This window comes from Patagioenas fasciata, chromosome 3, assembly GCF_037038585.1.
Source record: "Patagioenas fasciata isolate bPatFas1 chromosome 3, bPatFas1.hap1, whole genome shotgun sequence".
Classification (NCBI taxonomy): domain Eukaryota; kingdom Metazoa; phylum Chordata; class Aves; order Columbiformes; family Columbidae; genus Patagioenas; species Patagioenas fasciata.
In genome coordinates, this window is record NC_092522.1 from 55,607,835 (window position 1) to 55,632,789 (window position 24,955).

General features: G+C 43.1%; 1 protein-coding gene across 2 annotated transcripts in view; it reads right to left on the reverse strand.

Moving 5' to 3' along the window:
* The window catches only part of FNDC1 (fibronectin type III domain containing 1), a 67,789-nt gene that overhangs the window by 34,616 nt on the left and 8,218 nt on the right, over nt 1-24,955 (reverse strand). For both annotated transcript variants that reach the window (XM_065833333.2, XM_065833332.2), the window contains exons 2-6: nt 6,961-7,170; nt 5,121-5,219; nt 3,165-3,279; nt 1,781-1,968; nt 1,022-1,129 (exon numbers count right to left, since the gene is read on the reverse strand). In XM_065833333.2, the coding sequence (XP_065689405.2) occupies nt 1,022-1,129; nt 1,781-1,968; nt 3,165-3,279; nt 5,121-5,219; nt 6,961-7,170 (720 nt within the window). The remainder of the gene's footprint in view (nt 1-1,021; nt 1,130-1,780; nt 1,969-3,164; nt 3,280-5,120; nt 5,220-6,960; nt 7,171-24,955) is intronic.

Below are 24,955 nucleotides of genomic sequence, written 5' to 3' on the forward strand. Positions count from 1 at the left end.
GTGTTCAGTCCTTGAATACCAGGTATCTTTAAAATTATTGCCTTGGATGAACCATCTAAAGATTAGCAGACAAAGAAGGACAAAGGGCTACAGACAGCTCAAAATTAGGAGCAGATTTGAAATTTCAGATAATGTCCCTGCATGACCCTACTTTAAGAAATAATAATTCTTGGACCCCATTGCAGCTCCATTAAAGCAATTGGCAAGATTCCTACTGACTTCAAAGAGGAAGGAATTCCACTGCAGCCCTGAAGAGCACAAAAAGCAGGTCTTGCATGCAGACACGGTACACTTCCCTCCAGGCCAAAGGTTTTTTAAATCCTGAGATGCTGCAGTGCTGATAAGGCACCTCCAGAAACTTGTGTAACTTCTGTAACTCAAGAACACAATCCAGTCAACCACTGGAGAACAGGAGTGGCCAAAAAATCAGCCTGTTCATTTTCAGAGGGAAAAAGGAAAAAAAAAAAATCCCAGAAAGTTGTGTTGCTTTGTTTTGTTTTGTTTTTTAAGCCTACACCAGTAAATATCCACTGACAAATTAGATTTATGACTGTATACAATAATACTATAGCACACAAGGCTCACGTGTGACATCGGTTGCACTTCCTTCTTAAGCTGAGGCTTTCCTTCTGCAGTAAACTAGAAATAAAACACAACATAAACCCACTCACTTTTCTGGCAACTACCCCACTTTTCCTTGTTCACCTAAGTGTTACAAATCCTTTGGGAAACTTCCTTCTTCAGCTCCATTTCAACCTGGTCATTAATGGAAGAAGAGATCAGAGTGCACATGTGACACCCCGAGAAGTTCTGTGACATTCCAGGCACACGATGATGATGGCTTCCCAGCAGCAGTGTGAAGACATTGGGCTGGAAACAAGAAAATCTTGCTTGGGTATAAGCTATTAATAGGTGAAAAAATCCTGGCACAATCAGTGGTTCCAGCTTGCTGCAGAGTGGCAGTCTGGCTTCCAGAAGAACAGCTCACTGAGGGGGTTAAAAAATGACAGTGAAGACTTACCTTTGACTTTTCCTTGACTCTCTGGGAGAGCATCCCAGGATGCTGCTACAGAGGTTGGTTTCCCCTTTAGTGGCCAAACATCCAAATTTTCAGGTGCACTGGAAGGAGCTGTGAAATAGCCATACGCAGAAGAAGCAAGTAAGAAAAGCTGACCTATACAGCAAATACCTTTTGCTCCTTCTCCTTGTAGCAGAAATTCCTGTAAAGTCATTTCAAAGATAAATGTGAAGCACACACATGGCTCAGGTCCCTGCGTGCCTGTATTACATCTCTGTATGAGATTTCTGTCATGAAATTCTATTCCATACTTTTAGGAACAGCCTGTCTGCACGAGACTGCTACCGTCACTCAGCTCAAATGACATGGTGATTCGGTTGTTATGGACCACTTCCCTCTACCAAAGGGGCTCCATAGCTTCTCCATGGCGGAGGCAGGATTTAAATTTGCTGCCCACAGAAGACAGTAGTCAGGCCGCTCCTCCCAAAGGAAGGGGCATGCCCAGCTGCAGGGGTCCAAGCTGCTGACCCGTGCCCCAGAAATACCCAAACCATCTCCCTGTTCCCACCAAACTAGAGCAACCCTGGTGTGCTGGCCAGGGCACTGCTGCAAGGACACAGGCAGAAGGACTGAGGCTCTTCCCATGTCCCCAACCCTCTTCTGCCTCAGGCAAACACTTATTCTGTCTTTCCCTCAAGTCAGTCCTATCTCACAGCTTAAACCTAAGACTTGTGTCACCCCAGGGACCTTTTGAATACATACCCGCCTCTGGGGTCCGTTGGTAAACGGACACACTCCATTTGCCTTCCTTTTCTCCCTCCAAGATTTGGACAGCAAACTCATACATGGTGTCAGGCAGCAGATTCTCCACCAGCGCCCGCCGGTTGGACACCTGCTTGTAATCCCACCTTGCTGATTCCCCCTTTTCTCGATAGCGAACACTGTATTGTCTGGGATTAGAAACACACAAAAATAAAAATTCACCTGTTGAAACCTAGAACTAACAGAATCAGAGAGAGATGGGGCTGCTTTCTGCTTGGCAAGCCTGCTGGGCTTACTGGGGAAACTAACAAAACGCAAACAACAAAGTACCACCACCACCATAAGCCAGCATCTTTTAAGCATCTGCCTTCCTCTAATGGACTCTGACTGCCTTTGCTCCAAGGGGTGGACTGATCTTTCCAGCCTCTTACTCAAAACACCTTTTCCCTGGGGGGAAACCACAGGGATTTCCAAACCAAGCCAGGCATCCTGGGGGGTTCTACACCACCATCCCACCACCCTACGGCTGCGAGCGTGGCTGGATGACTGAGAGCCCCTTGCTCCCAGAGCAGCACTGGCAGCTCGGTTCCCATGTGTCTGCCCAGATAACTGCTTCCACAATGAAACCAGGAACATCTGAAATTACCAATTCTCCTGCTGTGTCCCTTGGAGTGATTCAGTCCCACATTGCATAGCCCTTCACTCTTCCCATACTGAGCAACACAATCCAGCATTTCCAGACCTTTGGCAATTTCCAGTCTGTTTCTCCATTTATTTTGGTCTCCAACTGCTGTGACATGCTGCTGCAAGCCAAGCTCTCTCCCCCTCACAGGAGACCCCAACCTGCTCAGTAGATGGCAGGGCCACAGATGGGTGTCTTTCCCGTTGCAGGGAGATGCCTCCTTCACTTGCAGTTTGGTCGTCTTGAAGCTGTAGTCTATTCTGACAACTCTCTGCCTCTCTGTGGTCCACGCCCCATCCCCAGTCCTTCTTTCCCCATGCATGCATGGGGGTTTGCTGACCGTGGTGATATACCAACATTTGAATAGCAAAAATATCCCTGGCGGGTACTGACAACATTCGAAAGAGACCTAAACCCCCGGAGCTCAGTACTTACACAGACTTCTATATACTAGAGATCAAGGCGTAGAGAGGTCAAGAGGGTACACCACCGCACACCCATACGTCAGGTTTCTAACAGCTTCTCTGGAGCATCCCCTATCAGCCACTGCCATAGGTAGGGATATCCAAATTCTTACACTCTAAGCTAAATTTTTCTCCAAACCAACTGTAATTAAATAAACAAATACAAAAGCAATCCACAGTGCATTGGTAGCAGTTCACCTTCAGTATGCATTCAGAAAGAAAACACAGGGTTAACTACCTATTTGCTGCAACCTTCTGTTTTTCATACAGTGGGTCTGTCCAAGCAACGAGCACAGACTGAGAGGACATAACTCGAACAGTTATGTCTTGTGCCACCTCCACTTCTTCCTCCTCTGAAATGGAGGAAACAAAATAACATATCAATAACAATATTGGAGTTCTCATAAAAAAAAAAAAAACAAAAAACAAAAAACAAACAACCAATTACTGTCTTCAACTGATGTTATAATACACACACAGAACAGACAAACAACAAATACAGTGGTAGTGGAAAACCAGGTACATTGGTTACTGATAGTACCCTATGGAAACATCATTTTTTCTGTTAGTTGTCTGATTACAAGACCAGAGTATGAATATGTTCTACAGTCCTTCAATATTCTATCAGTTGCCAAACTCTTACTTACAGTGAATGCCTTATTAACATACTGACATTCATTGTGTCTGACAAACTCACTACCAGAATTGCCTGGAGAGTAGAAATTTCACCATACGAAAAATCTTGATATTTTAAAATTTTGTTCCATTTTGAAGGGAAATAAAACCAGGGACAGTCAAAAATTCTTCAGAAGGCAGAATTCTTGCATATTTTACATTTTTGAGTGCTTCAAACACATTATTTTAATTCAGTTTTGCCATTTTTATGGTAAATAAGGCAACATTCTAAAGAAAAAAATAAAATAGTTGACGTGGGCTGTTCTGACATATCAGAATATATTTTCCAAATAATTTACAAAACTGTGAAATTAAGTGAAACTAATTTGATTTTTTGAGGTTTTTAATTTTTATGAGACTCATTTTTCTACCTTTCCATCAATTTTTCAAATGTAGCCTACCTACCACCCCGTGAAAGACTTCTCACTCTTCCTATTAGTGCCAGAGCATCCATTCCCAAGCCTCCCAGAGGCACAGAATGCATCAAGTGCAACTTTCCAGTCCAAGTTTCACAGAAGAGTAACATTGGAAAAACACTGATGTCTCAGGGAAGGAAAAAAGGTCAGCAAACTCCAAAGTATGATTTCATTCTCTAGGGATCTTACTGATATACGACCGAAGTCCAGGAAAAGATTGCCCTTCTCTGCAGGGGTTCACATGTTACCACGAATCCCAGCCCTGCCTGCACAGAAGGCAGGCGGCAGGGAAGCACTTCTTCCAATCAAATGTTTAATGTACAGGGTTCTCAGACAATTCCAGGTTTTCCAAGCCAAACAGCTACTACTCAAAAGTGGCTGAGAGGACCCATCTACTACTCTCAAGTGGCTTAGGGGAGCTATTAATGAAGCTTTTCAATAAGAGCACTTGAGGAGCAAAAGTGAGCATGAGAAGTGGATGGCATGGTCTTCCCAGAGAAGGTATGAGGTGGGGTTTCAATACATCACGGTTCCTAGTTCTGACCAAGGTGTTATCCATCACCACCAAAATATCCAAAACTCTCTGCCACCCCCATGGCACCTCATCACAATGTGACGGGGTAAGAAAGCTGGCATGGAGATGACTCAGAATCTCACTCATCCTTTTTAACCTTGGCAGCAGTATGTTATGCCTTCTTTCCAAACGAAAGTGAAAACTTTTGCTGGCCAGGCTTAGTCTTCTGAAAATCAACCCTTCAGAAAAAGGGGTGGAGATCTGACAAGAACGTATACTGTTGTGGAGGTCCTGGCTTCGATTTGATCAAGTCTTCTCATGTGGTTATTGCAGTACATAACATCTGCCAATAGCTGTAGAGGAAGAGATTAAAAAACAAAACAAAAACCCCAACAACAGAAACCCAGCCAACTATGTTGCGGAGTTGTATCACTTTATTAATCCTGCTTGAATTAGAGAAGCAATCATCTATCCACCAAGCTCTTTAACACACAAAGAAAAACTTAGCAGCTCCAGCACCAAAAGACTTACAGACTAAAAATCACAACTCTGTCTCCATGAATTGACAGCAGATGTGAAAGAAACATACCTGTGACTTTCCTCTTAGTTAGAGATGACCTATAGACAGGTTGGCTCCGTCCTTGTGAGCTCCTCGATGGCAGCGAAACCACATGGACTGATTCAGAGGCTGTACATGAAGGGACAAAAAAGAGGCTTTCCTGTAACCTTTCTTCATTGCAAAAAAAAAAAAAAGGGCATGTCTTTTCAGGCAGAACTCTGGTTTATTCTTTACCAAGATACAAACGGAGAAACTTCCTTGAAAGGTAGTTTATTAAGATACATGGCATTTATGTCAGAGGTTTCAATATACATGCAGTTTAGAACAGTAAAGTTGGTGTTTTAGAAGCAGGAAAACAAATTATTAACACGAAAAAACCCCACATTAAAAGAGTCTTATATTCAGCTTTGAGTTACTCTCTAGATAATTTCACTATTTAAAAAACATTTGCTCCCCTTTTTTAAAAAAACATAGTTTAAAAGCAATGAAAGTAAGTAGATGCTCCAAACCATGTTACCCCACATTTCTCATCAAGGTTAAGTACAGTACTGAACTCCCACTAAGTCCAAGACAAGATTTCCATCAACTTCTGTGCTGCCTGGCCAGGCTCTCAGCCTGCACAGCAGCAGCATATGCTGGGCATCAGATGAACGGAGGAGCATCCTCCACACGCACGTGTCTCAGCCCTGCTGCCTCAGCACAGGTGCCAGAGCAGCCCCTCCATGAGCGGTGTGCAGAAAGATGAAGAAAGGGAGGAGATACTAGAGAAGCAATGAGAAGTTAAGAGATTTTTGTTATAAAAAGGTAGAATAGCTTAAAAAGGAGACTGGGAAATTCTCTCTCTTCAGATAAACAGAGATAAAGATGTGCATTTAATACAAAACCCACAAAGTAGAGAGTGTAATAGACATTTACATTGCAAAGCCAGGAATTCTGGCAGCCATGTGTGATTTTGGAACTGTCACCCATTTTGTAACCCACGATCAGACCACCTGTGGGATGGGCTTCCAGCTTAGAGGAAAGATTTTAAAAGAAAGAACCCTAACCCTGAGCAAACGCACCCAAACAACAAGGAGCAGGAAGCTTGCAGGAAGAGAACCAAGGAACAGCTTGTGAGTGCAGACCCAGTCCCTGCTGGGGCTAGAGGAGCCCAGGCAGTAGGACAGAGGCAGATCAGACACAACACGGGCAAGTGACATAAGTATCCCAAAAGGAAAGCCTCACCCCTTGGGGAAATAAAACTGTTGCAAACCTCATTGATACAATTTGATGAGAAATCTTTTAAATAAAGGGCATGGGATCTAGGGCACAAGTGCAAACCATCACAGCATGGCAGGGGCCAACCTGACTGTATCAGGAGCACTTGGTTACCAGGACCTCATGAAGGAACTGGGCAGAACACGGACACACAAGTGTAACAGTCTAGTATGGAGCCCAGGAAAGGTTTAATGATAAACATGGATACATTTACTTAAAGCAATTTTTTTTCTCCACTGGCCTGAAATAATGTGGGGGCACAAAGTGTAAGAAGAAGACAAGAAACAATGAGCTTAAGAGCAGCCCCACTACATGCAAGGAGAATCTGAGCTGTGCTTCTTCTCCCCTGCCTTTCCCCACACTATTAACATGAGTAACCCACACATGGTGTTTCTTTAACACAACATGAAGTTCTGCTACACTTTCTACCCTGGTCATCATATTTTTCTGTTAAGAACATGTTACACAACGCAATTATAGTGAGCATTTTCATTTATAGGAAGAAGTCATTCTGATGGCTACAATAACACGTGGTTTGTGATTCCCTGACAGACACAGAGGATGACAGAAGTGTGCTTGCTCAGCTAGATGGGACCAGGGAAATGTGACTCACCTAGTTTTCTCGCTTCCTGGTTTTGTCGCTCCTGCAGCAGTGGAGCGTAGCTCATCCTTCGGCTGCTCTCTCCATACCCACGGGGGTAACCTTGGGGTCTGCTTCGCGGACCCCTGAAGCCTGCTCCATAAGGTGGCCTCCACCGAAAAGATACCTTGCCATCTGGAGACTGGGCGTGCACTCTCAGAGGTCTGTTTGGCATGTCCTTCTCTTCAAAAAATAAGCAAACACACAAAACCCATGACAGTTATTATGAAGTATGTGATGTATAGCAGTCCACATATGGCTGTTGAAAGTACATCTATTAAATTACATCTGAATAAAGGGTACAATTTTATGGTTTTTAAGTTTTTCTATAAAACCCAACTGCAGTAACAACAAGTTTTCCAAGTGGAATGCACAATACTCAATAGTGTCTTTTCCCAGGCTCTTCAGACAGGCTGGTGCAAGACACTGAAAGTGAAAACATATCGTAATACAAGAACTCCTGCCAGAAACTGCGGATGACTTGTAGCTTTCCTGTTTAATCTTCTCCTTTTTGTTGTTTTTAAATCCCCTTTCCCTTGTTCGGGCACACCAGTACATTATTTTTTTGGCAAGTGATGAAGGTCAGTGTCAAATGAAGCACAAAACTGTTTCACTATTTTTAAACTTTCTTTTAGAAAATACTCCACATTAAATGCAGATTCTCCTAAACCCATCACTAATGGTTCTGCTCTCTGACAGCCTCATATTTGACAGGTCTGTTCTGCACGTGCTTCAACTTTTCACTTCCCAAACTCCCATTACACGATCCCTTGAGTATCCAGTACTGTAACAGGTACCGTATGTGAGTCATTTATTTTTACATTTGCTGGCAAGTTAGCAGCGTTCTTTTAAGAAGTGACACTGATGCAAGGATTGCTCAAGCAATCAGTTTTCGTGGCATTCTCCATTGTATATGACCTGCGCCATGCTACTGCGCTGGCTGCAAGCAGAGCAGCCAGAAACAGCAAGAAGAAGGGTGCTGGCAGCACCAGCCAGGACTGAGATCTCCCACAGATGCAGTGATTTTTTGCCTCTTATGTTTTATATTTCACACTCCAAGTAGGACTCTCTTCACCTCTTCTAGCAATACCATTCCACCGAGAGCAAGGCTGCATGAACTTGCCAGCACAGAGGTTACACACTGTATTTAAACCCTTTCACTCCCTGGCTAAGTGGGTTTTTGCAACCACAGTGATGTCAAGAGAACAAAAGACTGGGACAGAAGCAGCTGCCAGCCACAGAGACCTGGACAGACAATGAAAGACAGGGCACCAAAGTACTCCCTGTCAGAACAGTAGTGAGATCTTATTTCCAGCTCCAGTTCAGGAGTTCATATTTATTCCTGACAGCACTTAAACATGTTACTTTAAGTATGTATTGATGCCTGCATGTTCCTATGTACACCAAAACCAGGTCCTTTTCCAATATTTCTGCCTAGTGACAGCTTCTATAACCAAGTTGTTCACTAGGTCTTTATCTGCTGACAAGGTTGCATCTTATTATGCCCTTCCAATAAATGTTCTTCTATTAAATTACCCTTTGGAAGGGACCATAATGACCCTCAAAGCTGTTTGCAGAGCTCCTCTTTAAATCCCTGTGAGAAATGCAAGGCTTCAGTGCTTCATGCAGAGAAGAGCACACCCCCAGTAAATCCTGCTTTTCTACTGAAACACTGGGCAACAGCTCAGCGTGGCTAACCTTGCCTTTTTATTTTGCCTACAGAGAGACATATCACCAGTTTAAACACATGGACTTTAACAGCTTCTCTCTTCTGGCTGCTCCTCACCATCCCAGCAAAACGAAACAGCTATAAAACCAGATTAATCAGCCAATTCAGCCAGTTTTACAGATTCTTTGTGTTGCCAAAGAAGAGTACACTAGTTGGATCACAGCAATGGATTTGGTCCTAAGTGTTTAACAAACAATAAAATGCTTTCTGCTATACAATAAATACGGTTGCTTTCATGAGACTCCCTGACCACTTTTCAAGGAACTTTCTCAGTCATGCACTCTATTAAAAAAACCACCTGTTCTCACACACTTTCTTTTTCTTGCTCTCCTGAGCAGTTGCTCAGCACAGATTTCCAAAGCCCATTAGTCACTGATCATGGAGGCACACAGCCTTCATTCACGGCACCACCACGGAGAACTGAAAGAGAGCAAAATTCAAGTTGGAAGAGACTGCTGGAAGTCTCTTATACAACCTCCTGTTCAGACTATCTCCAACACTGCACAATCATAGAATCATAGAATTATTTAGGTGGAAAAGACCAACAAGATCATCGACTCCAACCGTTAACCTAATGCTGTCATTAAACCGTGTCCCTAAGAACTTCATCTACATGTCTTTTAAACATCTCCAGGGTTGGTGACTCCACCACTTCCCTGGGCAGTCTGTTCCAATGCTTGACAACCCTTTTAGTGAAGCAATTTTTCCTAATATCCAATCTAAACCTCTCCTAGTGCAACTTGAGGCCATTTCTTCTTGTCCTATTACTTGTTATTTGGGAGAAGAGATCAACATTCACCTCACTACAACCTCCTTTCAGGTAGTTGTAGGGAGCAATAAGGTTTCCCGTCAGCCTCCTTTTCTCCAGGCTAAACAGCTGCAGCTCCCTCAGTTGTTCCTTACAAGGCTTGTGCTCCAGACCCTTCACTAGCTTCACTGAACTCTTTCAGAATAGTCTAAACTTGGGCACATTGCCTGAATCTCCAGTGGAAGATGGCTCTAACAGGTCCCAAGACAAGATTTTGGATCAGAATGAAAGCTGCACAGTTGACAGCTATTACAGTGCCTGTGGTTTCTTCTATCAGAGGCAGTAGATATAACCTTTATAAAAGCGCACGGGACTGCAGCTGTCTGTTCCCCATTTAACGCCTACTTTGACACGTCAGGAACTCAACTGGATTTCAATAAACTCTGAATGAGGTCTCAAATCAGTAGCAATGAAAATGCTAAGTCTTCAGATGCATTCACTCCCAATGCCTTTTTTTCTAATAAACTTTGGGAACAGCTACCAAGTGTTTGATTGAACTGAAGGCTGATTCTTCTCCACCTTCCCACTATTAGCTCCTTTTAATACCACTAAGTTTTTCACTTTTGGTTCCAAAACTGATTTAACAGTTTTTTAGACCTCCACTCTGGCCAAATTAAATCAACCAGAAGATCTTCAGACTTCATCTAAAAAGCTACTTGAAATTAAAATAAAATCAAATGATTTTTTATGTTCTGGAAAATGAGAAAGAGTCACTCTCTTGTGTTCTCTTCAGTGTAGACATCCAACATTACCTACAGCTGCAGGAATTTGTATACAGGATCTTGGCCCCCAAAATGCAGGGCTGATTAAAGCCTCGGTATTGACTTTTTGCAGTTGAAAAGTCCACTGGTGTTGCCAAAGTTCCTGTGCGTGTCAGGACTGTGAGAGAACATTTTACAAATGATGTAAGCCCAGAGCATGAGGTCTAAGCTCAGGGCAAAACATCCTCTAAACAACCACACAAGGAGGCAGCTTGCACTTGCCAAATCACACAAATTCTTCAGAGGGCCTCATCAATTATCTAGCAAAGGAAAACACAAAATAGCTCCAGAAGAAAGGGGAAGTACTGACCCTTAGTAATCAATCTATAGCTGTGGGGGGAAATATCCCAAGCAACTCAAACCCATTAAGACATAAGTGCAAATTAGTAGTTGAAACACGAGGTCACAAAAAATCAAGCGCTTCAATTTACCACCACAAGTGTAGGTACAAAATGTTTGCTTTTTCCTTCCCTAGTCAGCGAAAACTTCTCTGCATTTTCCTTCCATGTGCTGTTACTTCAGGACTGGAAAACTGGACCTACAAAATGTGGTCTGCTGCTGAGAGGACACATATTTGGCACAGTCATATAGTCTATAAACATCTACCAACCTCTCTTTTCACTTCGGGCAGAAATTTGGGAGGCTAAGCACAGTGACCCAGCCATGAGCAAAGTAACAGCTAGAATAGAAAAGCTGTAGCTGCTTAGAGACAATGAACTCATCAGAAAGTGGTCAACTGCCTTCATTAGAAAAGGCCAAAAATGCCAGCTGGCAAGTGAAATCCTGTCATGGGCAACTTGACCAGAAAACTTCACAGTCTAAACTGCAATAGCAGACTGGTGAGATTTTTTTGCTTATTTCATATTGTTGGGTTTGTTTGTTTTATTTATTTTTTTTTTTTTAATTTAAGTTCTAGTCATCAAATGAGACTGACTGACTTTGTACCTTGGATTTGAGACTATTGCTGTTTTACTAGACAAAACAGTATGGGAGATTAAACAAAATGTGCCAAACTGCTCAGTTCATTCACCCTCCTTGAAGAGCAGATCCTTGTCTTAAGAAGCCCTTAAGTGTTCCTTAAGCACAACCAATTGTACTCTGAGATGATAACCTTGCACCACTGCCAACCTGCAAGAGTAACCCAGTTTCAGAGCTGAACAACTCAGTTTCTGAACAGCCTGTAGCTGCACTCTGCAAACCCATCATTAAGGTTAGAAAAGTATCTCAGCCAGCTGTTATTCCCAGATATCTGAGCTATTTCTTTGGAATATAAGACTCCTGCATATCATGCACTCTCATAAGTGTCTGAGCCCTACCACCATGAAGATATCACATGTACTTGTAGCAAAAAAAAAGATAGTGAATAAGCAAATAGAAAAAAGAGGCATTACATTTTGATTTTTCAGCTGGCAACTCTGAAATTAATTCCATTTGTGATGTAAGACCCTTTATAAAACATCCACACTCCAAAACCTATTGCGCTGGGCTCTCCTAAGTGCAACTGCTTGAGTGGTGACGCTCAGGTTCACGGCACACATGGCAAACACATCCTAGGACACTTCTACAATTGCCCTTGTTTGGCAGCTTCTGAAACAAGACAGACATCTGCCCCCAGGGTGCAGAAAAACCAAGGGACGCCTACCCTGCAGGAGACACCAGGGAAGCCAGGGGGGGAAAGCCCCACACTCAGGTGGATGTGTCGATGTACCAAGAGCTGTATCATGGACAACCCTCTGCCAGGAAAAAGAGTTTATTGTTTTCAGAAATACTTTGCAACTTGATCACCCATCCCTTCTTCATGCCTGCACTGGGCGTTGTTTTCCACATGGTGCTCAACCATCCTGCAGCAGGTAAATCACTTTGTGTCTTGGCTTTAAGGGTTGGGACAATTTTGATACATCCTCTTATTTTTTTCTCCTGATTTGAAACAGATTATGAAACAGAAAGAGAAGAAAGCAGAGCTTTCAGGCATCTAAAGCTCTGTAGTTCTTTGTGCCACTCAAGGCTTTCAATCCAGTTGTTAATTCATGAACAGGAAAAGAGAAATTATATTTTACCATGACTGACAGGCACAAGGGAAAGAGAACATCCCACCTTTCTCATCCAGCAATCCACACAGCTGTGGCTGCTTTGCTCCTTGCCTTCACATACTCTCACTGCTACCTACCTCCATAGAGCTATCCCAAAGCCACATCAGCAGAAACATTAAGAAGAAAGAAGACAGACAAAATACCACAGGAAGATACTTGTTTTCCACTCAAAAATTAATGTACCGTGTCACTTTGGCAAAGCATTACTGGATTTTTTTTTTTCAAGTAGACAGTTTGATCCAAGCTCTGTTGAGAAAATGGGAGCAATTCCACCAGCTTCAATGACGGCTGGATGGGGGCCATCCTGAGAAGAGTTTACTCTGCAAAGATATTTCCTGCAGTTGGTGAGCCAGCCCAAGCAGTGCTGATGTGGCCCTCTGAACCGAGATCTGCTGACTGCTCTGGCTCCAGAAGACTCTGGGCTCGATGATTTACTTCAGAGCAACAGTGGCACAGAGCACAGTACTAGGTCTAGCGGGGCTCTTTGCAGCATTGCAGCAGTTAGCACCTGCAAAAGCACGTATACGATTAGAGAAAGTAGGACTGAAATGGGAGAACAAATCTACTGAGTTGGTAGGTCCCCTAGCATTTTATAATACAGTCAACCTTGTCCCTCTGTGGGCTGATCATCTTTTTTAATGCCACTAATTTATACACTCAGCATCAGATCTCCTGGTATTGAGCCAATCAGTTAAAGCAGTGGAGACAAGTGGTACATAAATCCTTTGTTTCTCACAGGAAAAAAAAGAAAAAAGCTCAGCACATTTCCACACACTCCTGCTTGGCGCAGAAAGCAGGGACTGGAACGGTTTAGTTCCTGCAAAGCACAATGGAAAGTGTGCCATAATTCACCGGGCTCCAGCCAGCAGTTTTGGGCAGAGGACCAGTATCCAACGGTAATGTCTGATTTAAGCAAAGCCATTATTATACCTCTGTAGAGGAGTTACCTGGCATCCAAAGGACATACATTAAATTGACAGCATCAACAGAAGTTTCCAGTGCTCCCTTTGAAGAGTCCTCTGAATGCAAAGTACAGTAGGACTAGGGCATTTTCCAAATTCGGCAACGTATTTCTACATGTGTAATGCCTTTATTTTGACTTAAGAAAAACCGACAGTGAGTTCTTGAAGGCTTCACATTCTCCTGCTGACATCCACGCACAAGTTTTCTTCTGTATCAGTGCCCTTTGAAGGGAGCCCACCGAGCCTGGGCTACCCTTCTCTCTCACATCCACTGTCTTTGGACACCTCCTGTCTGGCCTTCTCCAGTGACCAAACCACCATGGTGGTAACGAAGCCCAGCAACCCCAAAGAAGCTGTGAGAGCATGCCACAGCACTGGCCATGGTCTGCAAGCATCCATCTGGGATGTTGTTCAACATCTGTCTCTTCACTGAGTTGGAGGAAAGGTGTTAATGGAGGGATATCACCTTTGGGGTTCCTTGTGGGGACAGAACAGGCAAAATCAGCTGGCAAGGGTGCGGGAATACCCTGACTGCGGCTGGCCTCACCACAGGACTAAGCTAGGGGGTTAAGAAGCACTTCTGATGTTGGGACCAGAGGGCAAAGCGGCCACAAGTTTATTTCGAAATACTTTCCATTGTAGATCCCCTTCTCACACCTCAGCCCAAGTCATTGCCTCCATTTATCCCATCCATGGCAGAGCAATCATGTTCAAAGTCAAAACCAGTCTGTGTCCTGCTCTGCAGGCTTCACATCTCCATTGTCAAACACATGCACTGAAATGAGACATTTTTCTCATGGTTCTACATCAGTAAGCTTGGAGGACAAGACAGAAGACTGGCAAGCGGTACAGCTCTGTGGGGTGCCAGGGAATCTGTAGGGACCACAGCTTAATCCCTGCCTTTCCTGACAAATCCAAAACAATAGATATACAGACTTTTACTATGATAGTATCTAACAGCAAAAAATATTCCAAATACTATTGCAGACCGTGAAAAAGAGCCTGGTTGCTGGTCCGTAAATCATAATAACAATTTAAGATTTACCCTTGACTGACTTTTTACTTAACTAACCAACCACATGAACAGGCTTCACTGCAGGAACACTGCAGGCTGTTTCTTCTAATGCAGGTGGAGGACTTGACACTTCCAGCTCCTCTGGGACAGACTTCAGCCTTGGGGATAAGACTACAACTTTAAGTTTCCTGAATTTCTATTGTTTAAGGCTTTTTAACATTAATATTTATGAAAAATAATATGTAAATATAATAATAAAGACATTCAAGTAACATGCATATGCTGGCAGGCTTAACATATCCCAAAGGTTATATACACATGCATATAAAATACAGATATATGACTCACAGGTAGAATTTAGAACAGACAACACACATTGGAAATATCAGAAAAAGACACGACAAAGAAGTAAACATCAAATGGAGAATATCATGCAAAGCAGTAATATTCAAGACAAGGATCTGGTGGTTGTAGTTGCTCACGGATTAACCAAAATAAATAACAATGTGCTGTCCAAAAAAAAACCAAAAAAACCCCAATATAATTCCACCCAGATCGGTTGGAGTTTATTCTACACTGCTGTGCAGTGAAAACTCACTGCTGCAAGAACTGTGTCCCATAGCCAGTCACTATGTTTTAAGAAAGACACAAGCCCACTGAGGAAAGTCAAGAGGAGACTTATAAACACAGTAAGAAATCTAGAAAACGTGACCTCAGAGCTAGAAGAAAGGAGAAACATCACAGTACCCAGGGACTGAAGCACTATGGGTTGTATCTGCAAAAATAATGTCAAATGGATGCGGGAGTTCCCACGAGGAACATTGGCAAAATCTCTGCAGAGGGCACTTCCTACTGAATCCAAGTATCTCCTGAGGAGTTACCAGCAGTCTTCTGCTCTCCACAACACACACACTTCCTTAGTTCTTCTAAGTAATGCAGTGTATTCAGGAAATCACAAAATTATATTTCCTTTTCATATTATCTACTGACAGTAAGTTTGACAGATGCCCTATTTGTTGTATAAAATCCTAAGTCTTCTCATGGGTTCTAAAAATACAGTTTTCCACTTAAAGAGTTGGTCCTCTCCTTTGTGTTGTACAGGAGTAGTTAAATATAAATTATTTCATTATCCTCTTTATGGTATCTGCTATTGCTGACACTAAGCCTCTTCCTTTCTTTCCTTGGCAAGTTTTTGGGAGATTTGCCCTTTTTCCCCAGAAATTTTTAGCTTAAAGGTTAGTATTTTCTGGGCTTACTGAAGGTGGTCTGTGTATCAAGATGAATATGATTGACTCACAATTAACTATTAATACAAGTACCTCCCTGAGCTAGCAGAATAAAGCTGAATCCCAAGGGAGAAGCACAGAAGGTGCCAGATTGCTATTCTCTATTATTCCCTACAGAGACCTGGAATCGACTTACACATTATGACAGAGAAGTCACTCCTTTCCACTGATTTATTGGGTTTTAATTGTCCGTCTGTCTGCCCTCCATGAAGACTGGGCCTTGGTATCTTACTCCCAACCATAAAATTGGTCACTTAGCTATACTTGTGTATTTATACAGCCAAAAACTTTAAACTACAAGAATAAATCAGTGCTCATGTTGTTCATCAGGAGGAACAGGCACTACAAAGAACACCAGCTTCAAAAGAATGATGGGTACAGTCACTGCAACCACACACGAGTCAGAGACAACACGTATCTGGTTTACACACTCTTTGGCAGGATGTCCTCCTCTTGTTAGTTGCCATGAGGACAGAGGGACAGAGGTGTCCTCTAAACCTGCTGTCTTGCAGATCTGTCTTGTTGGCTTGAACTGTCATTGCAGGATTGCTTTCTTTGACATAATTATGTTACTACAGCATGTATTTTTCATTTATGATCATCACATGGAGACTGACATTAGTCTCACAAGCACTTAAAAATATCCCCCACCACATGAATTTGAGTTCTTTGACTTGAGTTCATTTAAAGCTCTTTGATGCACTCTCAGCTGAAACCCTGGTAGAACCTTCTGTCTCCAGCTTATTTGGAAACCTATTCCCACTCTGGAGGAAGAGGCATCAAGTCATTGCTCCTTCAGGTCCATCGAGACAACAAAAAAACCAACCCAACAGTCCAAAAGAACTAAGCCGGAGGGTCAGGAGCTCTCCTGGCTGCACGGCTCCAGTCCCCAGGGCTCCCCACTGCCACCCACACAATGTGCACAGCCCAGGCTCCAAAACACATGGTTTACATCAGGCCACCGTTTCAGTTCCTGGAGAACTCTGGCCCACTGTTCAACTCAGCAGCCACTTCTGGGAGAATGAAACATGAAACTCGTTCCAGCACCAGGCCTCCTGAAAACTTCCAAGCATAAGGCAGTGAGATGGATATGCATGGATATAGCATATACTGTAAAATCAAGTATGGTCCGTAGAGCTGTAACCCTTCTATAAAACCTTCAATTGCTAAGAGAAAATGGAGCAAAATTTAGTGAAGAATGTACTTTGTATGTCGTAAAAACTTTAATTGTTCTCCACTCGCTAATAAACAAAAAATGGAAAAAGCTGAACATTTGGAAGACCCATTTCAGAAGTGTTTTTAAAACTGGCTACTTCAAAAGCAGCATTGGAAAGTGGCTTTTTAACCTGCCACTTGAACTATCCCTTTTTCTAGATACATCTCATTGGTGTTGCTCTGCTTTTATTGCTAGAATTGCTCTTTCTAATTTTCCTTTGGGTTCTCTTCACTGTGTCTTTCAAGTTCCTGATATTTTAGTTTGCTTATATTTGAAGTATTTGAAGTTCTTCATCTGGAAAAAAACAAATTTATTTTGGTGTATTGTTCTCTTTGACATGGCTCAACCACATCAGCCAGACATACTGCCGAAAGATTCATCTTCCCATGCAGGACAGAGCCCAAACTCTGACTCCGACTGCTCCTCGAGAGTCCAGTAAACAGTCACAGGATGAGAGCACAGATTGATTAGATGGCACCATCAGCAGAATCAGGCTCACAGCCTTTAAGCTTTTGATAACAAATCAATGTCAAATCTATAATATTTGAGTGAGTTTCAAATGTATATGCAGGTATCCTTTCAATCTTTGTCTACTGACTTTAAGTCTAACCTTTTCTGGGCTTAAAAATGGAAAGGGGTAGGGACAGACTAGACCTCTGTGGTACTCCTGGTTTGACCCAAAGCTCCCTGGCTTCGATGGGAACCTGTCCTTTATCATGCTGGTCACTAGTAATTTGGTTTGCAAGAAGGAGGACTGACTGATTTAACAGAAAAGCAAGTTTATAGCAAAGCTAACCTATTGCTTTTACACCATCCATACGACAAAGAGGAATAGCATGAACTGCCAATGGGCCTGATAAAGCCATTGATCCCAGGTGATTGCTCCACACACATCCCTTCAATCCATTATCCTCACGAAGGAGGGAATATTAATGCTTCTCCCATGAGACTCACCTAAGGTTTCTCAGTGCTGACACTGCATCTCTGCACAGGACTCTTGGCTGTCTCAGCTGGCAGCTCCTGTGATGCTCAGACCTTTCCTAGTGGGCATGAAACTCACATTCCTTGGCTTTGGTGGATATTCAACTGCAGAAATAGCACAAATGTTGACTTACAGCATCTGAAGCCTCATTTCTGAGATAAATCAGAGCCTAAGGGCACTTCAAGTGGTGAAGTCTGAATTTAGTCTGACTGCAGTCACAAACACGACAGAAGCACAGGATAAAGCTAACTGAGCTTATTTTCCCCTAGATAATCCTTATATAGGCTGTTCTCTACCCTGAGTCAGAAGTTTAGTGATAAGAAGGAAACTTGCCCGAGAAAATCAGAATGCGAACAGGGCAACTCATGCTGTGACAAGACATTGTCTGTAACAAAATGAACCCCTTCAAAGCTTGTGTCTTTCCATTCTGTGTTCATGACTGTAGTCTCCATGTTATTTTCATTTCCAATTTGTTCTTGTTTTCATATTCACATTCTTTATTTACTCAAAAGTGAGGTAATTTCTGTGTTTCTGCCAGTCTAAAATGAAGCATACAGTACCTCAAAACCATGTTGGAAAAGTAAAGAGCAAACATAACATTGCCACAAAGCTATCAGACCTACAATTTTGGTTATTAGCCTCTTTAAAATCAGGGCCACCTGACCCATACTGCTTTTTAATGCATATTTTGTTGTCAAATCAGGCATTGAAAACACACCATCCATTAAAGAGAAGAGGTGGACACCACAGAAATCTGTCACACAGTGCTGAATACTTCAAAACCACAAGTCTGCCGAAACATCCCTGACTCTCACCTGCATGTGTGCACCATCCTTACGCACTTCTTACAGCTGCCTCTACAAACCCCAGGTCCTTTAGCTGTGTTGGCACCAGATGCACAGTTTAATCAATGTTAAAGCAGCCTGATGGTATCACAAAACATAACACTTCCCTTAGTGGAGAGAAAGTGGCTTTAAACCCACTTCACATTGCTCTCTTTGATTGCAGAAGAAGAAGGTAGGAGAAGAAACCACCCCTGAGAGATTCCCGAGGCAGCAGGATCTCCCTAAGAGACTCCACAGCTCCTCAGGGCAGACCCAAGGCCACACACGTGTGACTGTATCTGCCTCCACGGGCAGGATCCATCTGTCCCAGGTGCCCAGGGTAAAGCCACAGGTTTCAACAGGCCCTTCCACTGCAAGCTTTTGGGCTCCCTTTTGCTCTCTCCTGCCCTAGCCTGATGCTTGTCCCCCAAACAGTGCAAAGACTGTCAGGGATATGGGAGTGACCCTTACAGCCCAGGCAGGATTTTGGCTGCACAACCTGTGACGAGCAGCAACACCCTCATTCTCTTGCAACAACATGGCAATTTTGTCCATGACATCAGCAGAAGAAGGCAGGAAGATAACACAGAGCTGGCACTAGGATGGCTATTATCCCTCTTATAAAACACACTGACTCCCACGCCGAGAGCTACCATTTCTGAGCCATAATGTCTACATGCGTTTCTATGAGAAAGAATTGACCCCTGGTACAAATGCACATGGGAAAACCCACCATGACAGTAGGAAGAAATGACATCAAGTGCTGGCACTGCTCTGTTTATCTGAAATTTCTGATGGTTTCATGCAAACATGGAATAAGAGAAAAAAAATTGCTCAGACTGACTTAATCTCAGTGGTTTTCTCTGCAACTGAGGGAAAGCTTTCTTTAGAGATTTCCACACAAGTGAACATAAGCAGAGCCTTCTTTAAGTTGAAGATGAAACTGGTACTTTTGCATCCACAGCTGATGCCTACACAGGTATGGATAGATGGGAAGGGCAACAAGCCCATGGATATCCTTCTCTCCAGCACTGACACCAGCACAGAGCTTGCATGATGCCGCTCTGCCCAGTCTGGACACAGGGCCTGGTTCTGGGAGTCACTGTACTGCAGCCTGCCCACATTTATCCTCTCCCCCTGTATGGATGGTGTACAGGTGAGCCAGCCTATTCCCCTCCAGGTGGGCCTCAAAGGATGCCACAGGCAAGGTAGTGAAAAAGAGGGAGCATTGTTTCCAGGCTGTCATGCATTCCCTCCATCACTGTTCCACTCCCTGTGTTCCAGCAGCCTGAGCTGGCTTTGAAGTGGGTTGGCAGGGGACACAAGTCAGAACCAAAGCATGTGTCCCTGTGAGCCAACCTCTGCCCTGCTCCCTCCAGGTATGGCCATAGAGCTCCAGGGAGGAAAACACACCTACTAAAATTGCACTGCTCATTATGAGGCTAACTAAACCATGGCAGCACCCTTATGCTGTGCACCTGGATTACTTCTTACAAACCTAAATCTTCGCTTCATTGCTCTGCTTTTACGTTAGTGCAATCTTCTTAAAATCAGTGGCACGTTACAAAGTTAGTCAACTGAAGCATGAAGCCCTGTATCTTTCAAAGGCTAAAGGAAACATAGTGTGTAATTACCCTGATGGGAGATATGGACTGGACTTATGGAAAGTCACAGCAGGTACCACAGTCCTCTATCTGTACTGGTTTGCATTCCAGCCTCATCAAGCAGTGGTTATCCACATCCGCAAAGCACAAAACTTTATATGCTTAGTTCATATTATTCACTTCATATGCTTAGTTTCATTTAATGAAATACTCCTAGTCAAACACCTAATTTCCTTTCCAAACCTTATTCAACTTTTGGCTTCTGAGATCCTCAAAGCAGGAGACAAATGCTAACATTTTCTGTACTGGTTTGGGGTGCTGGGTCATGGGGAGGAACTGAAAACTCTCAGCCACCTTCACTTTTATGTCCCTACTCCACAGAGCTTCTGAAAAACTCATTCATCTTGGGCACTTTAACACCTTCCAAATGGATTACATCAGTCATTTGTGGAAACAATGACAAGTGTTAACCAAGACACAACTAGCCATAAACTCATGGCTTCAGCTGTTCGTTAAGTACCTAAACTGGGATTATCACTCACACACATACATACACACACAAAAAAAAAAAAAAAAAAAAGAAAGAGTCAGTGAAGTGAATATTAGCTTTGTATCCAAAGCATTGGCTATGTGGATGGTATGGTTCTGCTTTTGGTTCATTCCTTTATGCATATCACAGACTTCATCAAATCATCCTCTTTAAGGGATCTGGATTACTTGCATAGAGGGGGTTGATTTACACCTCTCAAAAACCACCTCAATATATCTAAACCTGCTGCCTTACCCTGTAAAGTAGCGCAGACTTTTTAATCTACCGGAGATTCACATGTTTATGTAAAGTCTTTCCATTCCATCTCTAGTTGAAGCACACGTTCAACTTTCCACTAGAAACTGCCAAAAATGCCTCAGACTTGCAAAATCAGAGAGTAGGAATTCAAGCTTCACTGTGCATTGAAAGATAAAAAAATTAAAACTCAATTTTTATCTATCTCACATTGCAAACTTCTCATTAATCAGAAGAGTCTGAGATTCCCAAGGTACAGGTTTGCTAAGAACAAAACACTGGCTCAACATTAGTCTCTGCTCTTTCATTAGTAGCTCTCAGAAATTAAGTTTCTTCACAAGGACTAGAAAAAGTACATCCTAAAATAACAGTCTTTGCTTCTTCCTCTTCATGAAAAATACAAATAAAAACTAAAACATTATTTACCTATCAGTAATATAAAACTGTTCATGTCTTGAAATAACAGCAGTCCTGACTCTTCTAAATAACTTTATTCCACATAACTTATTGTTAAAGATCTATCAAAAGTATTACATAGCTTTGTACCCTGGAAAGGGAAGCTGGTGAAACACACTCCAAGTCTCCCAAAGTGCAAAACTCATAGATACTAAATGAAATGCATGCCAAGGAAATGACCAGAATAGTACTATAGCTATTCTTAGGAGCTCTGCACCAGGTTGGGCTCAGATAAGGAATGGATAGGTACAGATCGGCTTTTCTAATAAATGTCCTTCTTATTTCATTTCCAGAAAGAAAGACTTCTGCAGTCATATTCAAAGCAGTGTATTAATGCAAAGCCCTGGGCTGTGTTACACATTACAACTAGTCCTATTATAGCTGAGCAGACACTGAAGCAAACAGCAGCAGCCACTTGCAGTTATCATATCAGTTTACATGTTGCAGTCTGTCAACTATTACCTGGGGCGATCAGCAAAGATTTTACCCAATTAACACCTTTGAAAAGCAGTTGAACATACTGAAGAGATGCACTCATAGCTTTGCAGGTTTGTAAATGAAAATCCATGCCATCTTGCTTGGTTTAGCCTAGCAATATCTAGAACTGAAAATACAAACACCTACAAAGGAACCGATGGTTTAACCTCCAACATTTAGGTGCAAAACCTGTGGCTTTTCCCCACACAGCACAGAGCACCCCATGGCCAGTGCGATATACAGCAAGAGAAACATCTGAGGAAGAAAACCAACCCTACAACTCCATGAGGCTCTGCAAAAAATTAGGAGAGCAAGTCTCAGGAAGGACCACGGTCGACTTCCAGAGTCTTTAGCAGGCCATAGCTAGCAGCATGCTAGAGCCAAACCTTACCAATGTGTGCGGATTGCTATTTTGTGTTATTAATGTATCCTTGTTTGAATACCCAAAGTGGGAGATTTGGAAGGGGTGGAGTGAAAGAGTGTACTGATAGACTACACTCTCTGACTGCTTCTGCATCCTCTGACACTAATGGCACTGGTGCAGTCCAGAGGCAATGGAGTTTTCAAATATCAAAACACCCATCTGCCTTTGCCCACTTTGCTTGTGAGCTCTGAACATCCTGTCACCAACACTGCACAGTCTCTAAAATGAGCTCCCACAGAAAACCAACAGTTACATCTGTGATGGTAACATCTTCAGCCATCACAGGGCTTTGACTAGGTCTGCATGGCATGCAAAGAGATGCTGCTCAACAGACTTATGGGTAGCCCAGATCTAGATGTTCTGCATGGCCAATGCTGGTGAAACAGCCCTGAAGTGACAACAAAGCCTTAGCTTGGATCCCTAAAACCAAAGCTAGCCACTACTAGCAAGGCAAAGAAATTTGCACTTCCTTAAGTAGCTTAAGCAACTTGCTACCATCTTCTGGATTGGCCATCTGCTTACCATTCAGAAGCACAAACATTTTGTTAAAGCAGCAAAGCTTCCTGAAACACAGCAATTTCCTTCCATACAAAGGGGTCTCAAATTAGTCAAAAGTTGCTGTGGACATTTCAAAGTTTCCCTCTTTGCCTTTTCAGTTTTCACAGGGACTGCTTGTAACCATAACAGTTGGGGTTTTTTTTTAATATATAGATATTTATACAGCACAAGCAGCTTAAAATGTATATTTGCAAGAGGCCCCTCTTGCTGCAAAAGCCAAATGGTTCCTTTCTCATTGCCAAAAGTCTTGCAAACCCAATGACTAATTTTATGAAGGCTGTTATGTTTAGATTCATAGGGCCTGTTTCTGCCATGCTTACTGCAATTATTAGCAGCTTGTTCTGCAAGGTTCTGGTCTCAAGAAAAAGCTCCCCAAGAAAAGCAGCAGGTAGAATAGTGAGAACATGCTAAAAATAATCCCCCCCCTTTCAGACACACCACCTTCTTTCTGAAGCATCCATACTAACTCATCAGCTACTCTGATGCTTATCCACACCAAACCCTCAGGTCCACTAGATAACTGGGCTCTCGCTTTAGCTTTCTCCAGTAGGCTGCCATCCTTCCTCTCTCTGTGCTGGTGCTAGAAAACAAAACTTGTTTCCTCTTGTATCTCCTCCTCCCCTGCGCCAACACACACATGGCTGGTTGCTTCCCGCCGTTCCCCACGGGGAGTGTGGAAGCCATCCTCTCCCAGACGTGCTCCCACCACACTGCTATGAGGACATGGCTGTGCTCACACCTCCCTCCTGAATAGCTGCCACTGCCCTGTGCTAGCACCACATGGGACAGCTGGCCTGTTGCCAATGCAAGGGAAGACTTAAGCCAATACAAAGCCATTTCTCTTTTGTCTTTACTAACATGGTGGTCTGAAATCTATTTCCACCCCTCCAAGGTTTTGCACCCAGTCCCATTCCCATGTGACATCAACAGGTCCAGGTTTCCAGCCTGCCCTGCACAGCGTAGCACCAAACACCAGCAGGAGCCCATGATGTCTTATACGACTCATCATCCCTTCCTGAGAATAATTTAAAGAGCTGTTTTTGCAGAGGAAAGCGAGTGTGTTTGCAGGGGTGTCTGGTCCCCAGCAATCAGCACATCCATGGGCAGGGCTCATCCTGGCTGGGGACTGATCTGCTGGGAGGGCAGCTGAGGAACACTTGTGGTCTGAGACATCTCGTGGCAATAAAGAGGTATTACCTTGCACTCAGCAATTGAAACCCAGCAGCTCTGACCCTGACTGGGAAGGGCTTTCATCAAGACCCCCACGGTCCTTTGACAGTGACTTAAGCAGCCACCGCAGATCTGGGAGGATCAACTTGACTTATGACAGTCAGAAAGAGAGAACAATAGGAACTCAGTGCTCTGGCACAGCCATTGCCACATTGGAACCAAAATGTACATTAATATACACATCTAGCAAGAAAATTTGGCTTGCTAATATTGCTGGTTTAGGTGTAGACTTTATAGGTTTTCGATATGGTAGCTGTGCTGTCACAGAAGAGCTTATTTTTCTGTTTTATTTCACTTTCTGTTGGGTTTGTTTCTTTGGGAAGAGAGCAATTTCTTCTGTGTCTTCAAGAACCAGACATTTCAAGTTGTTAATGCCATCACGACCTTCCTGGTGGGTCATCATGGTAGAAGATACTCAGATCTTCACAGCCACACACTCCGAGGTTCTGCGTGCATACACCTTTGGACCTGAGACTCAGGAGAAGGGCTCCAACATCACAGAAGTTGCTCTAAGAGCCTACAACATAGCAAATATCTAGATCAATAGCAAGTCATTTCACTCACAAAGCTAAGGACAAGGAGTCAACGAAAAGCGGGAATTTCTAAACACTCCCAAGGAGACAGTGAAGTTTGCTGACTGGAATAAATGGAAAGCTGGGATACTCCACATTTTCAGGCTCTCCAAGCCTGTGCTCGTAGTCTCTTTCACCACAGAAATGTGACCTGATCACTAAGCTGAATTTATCCCTAAGAACCTATCTG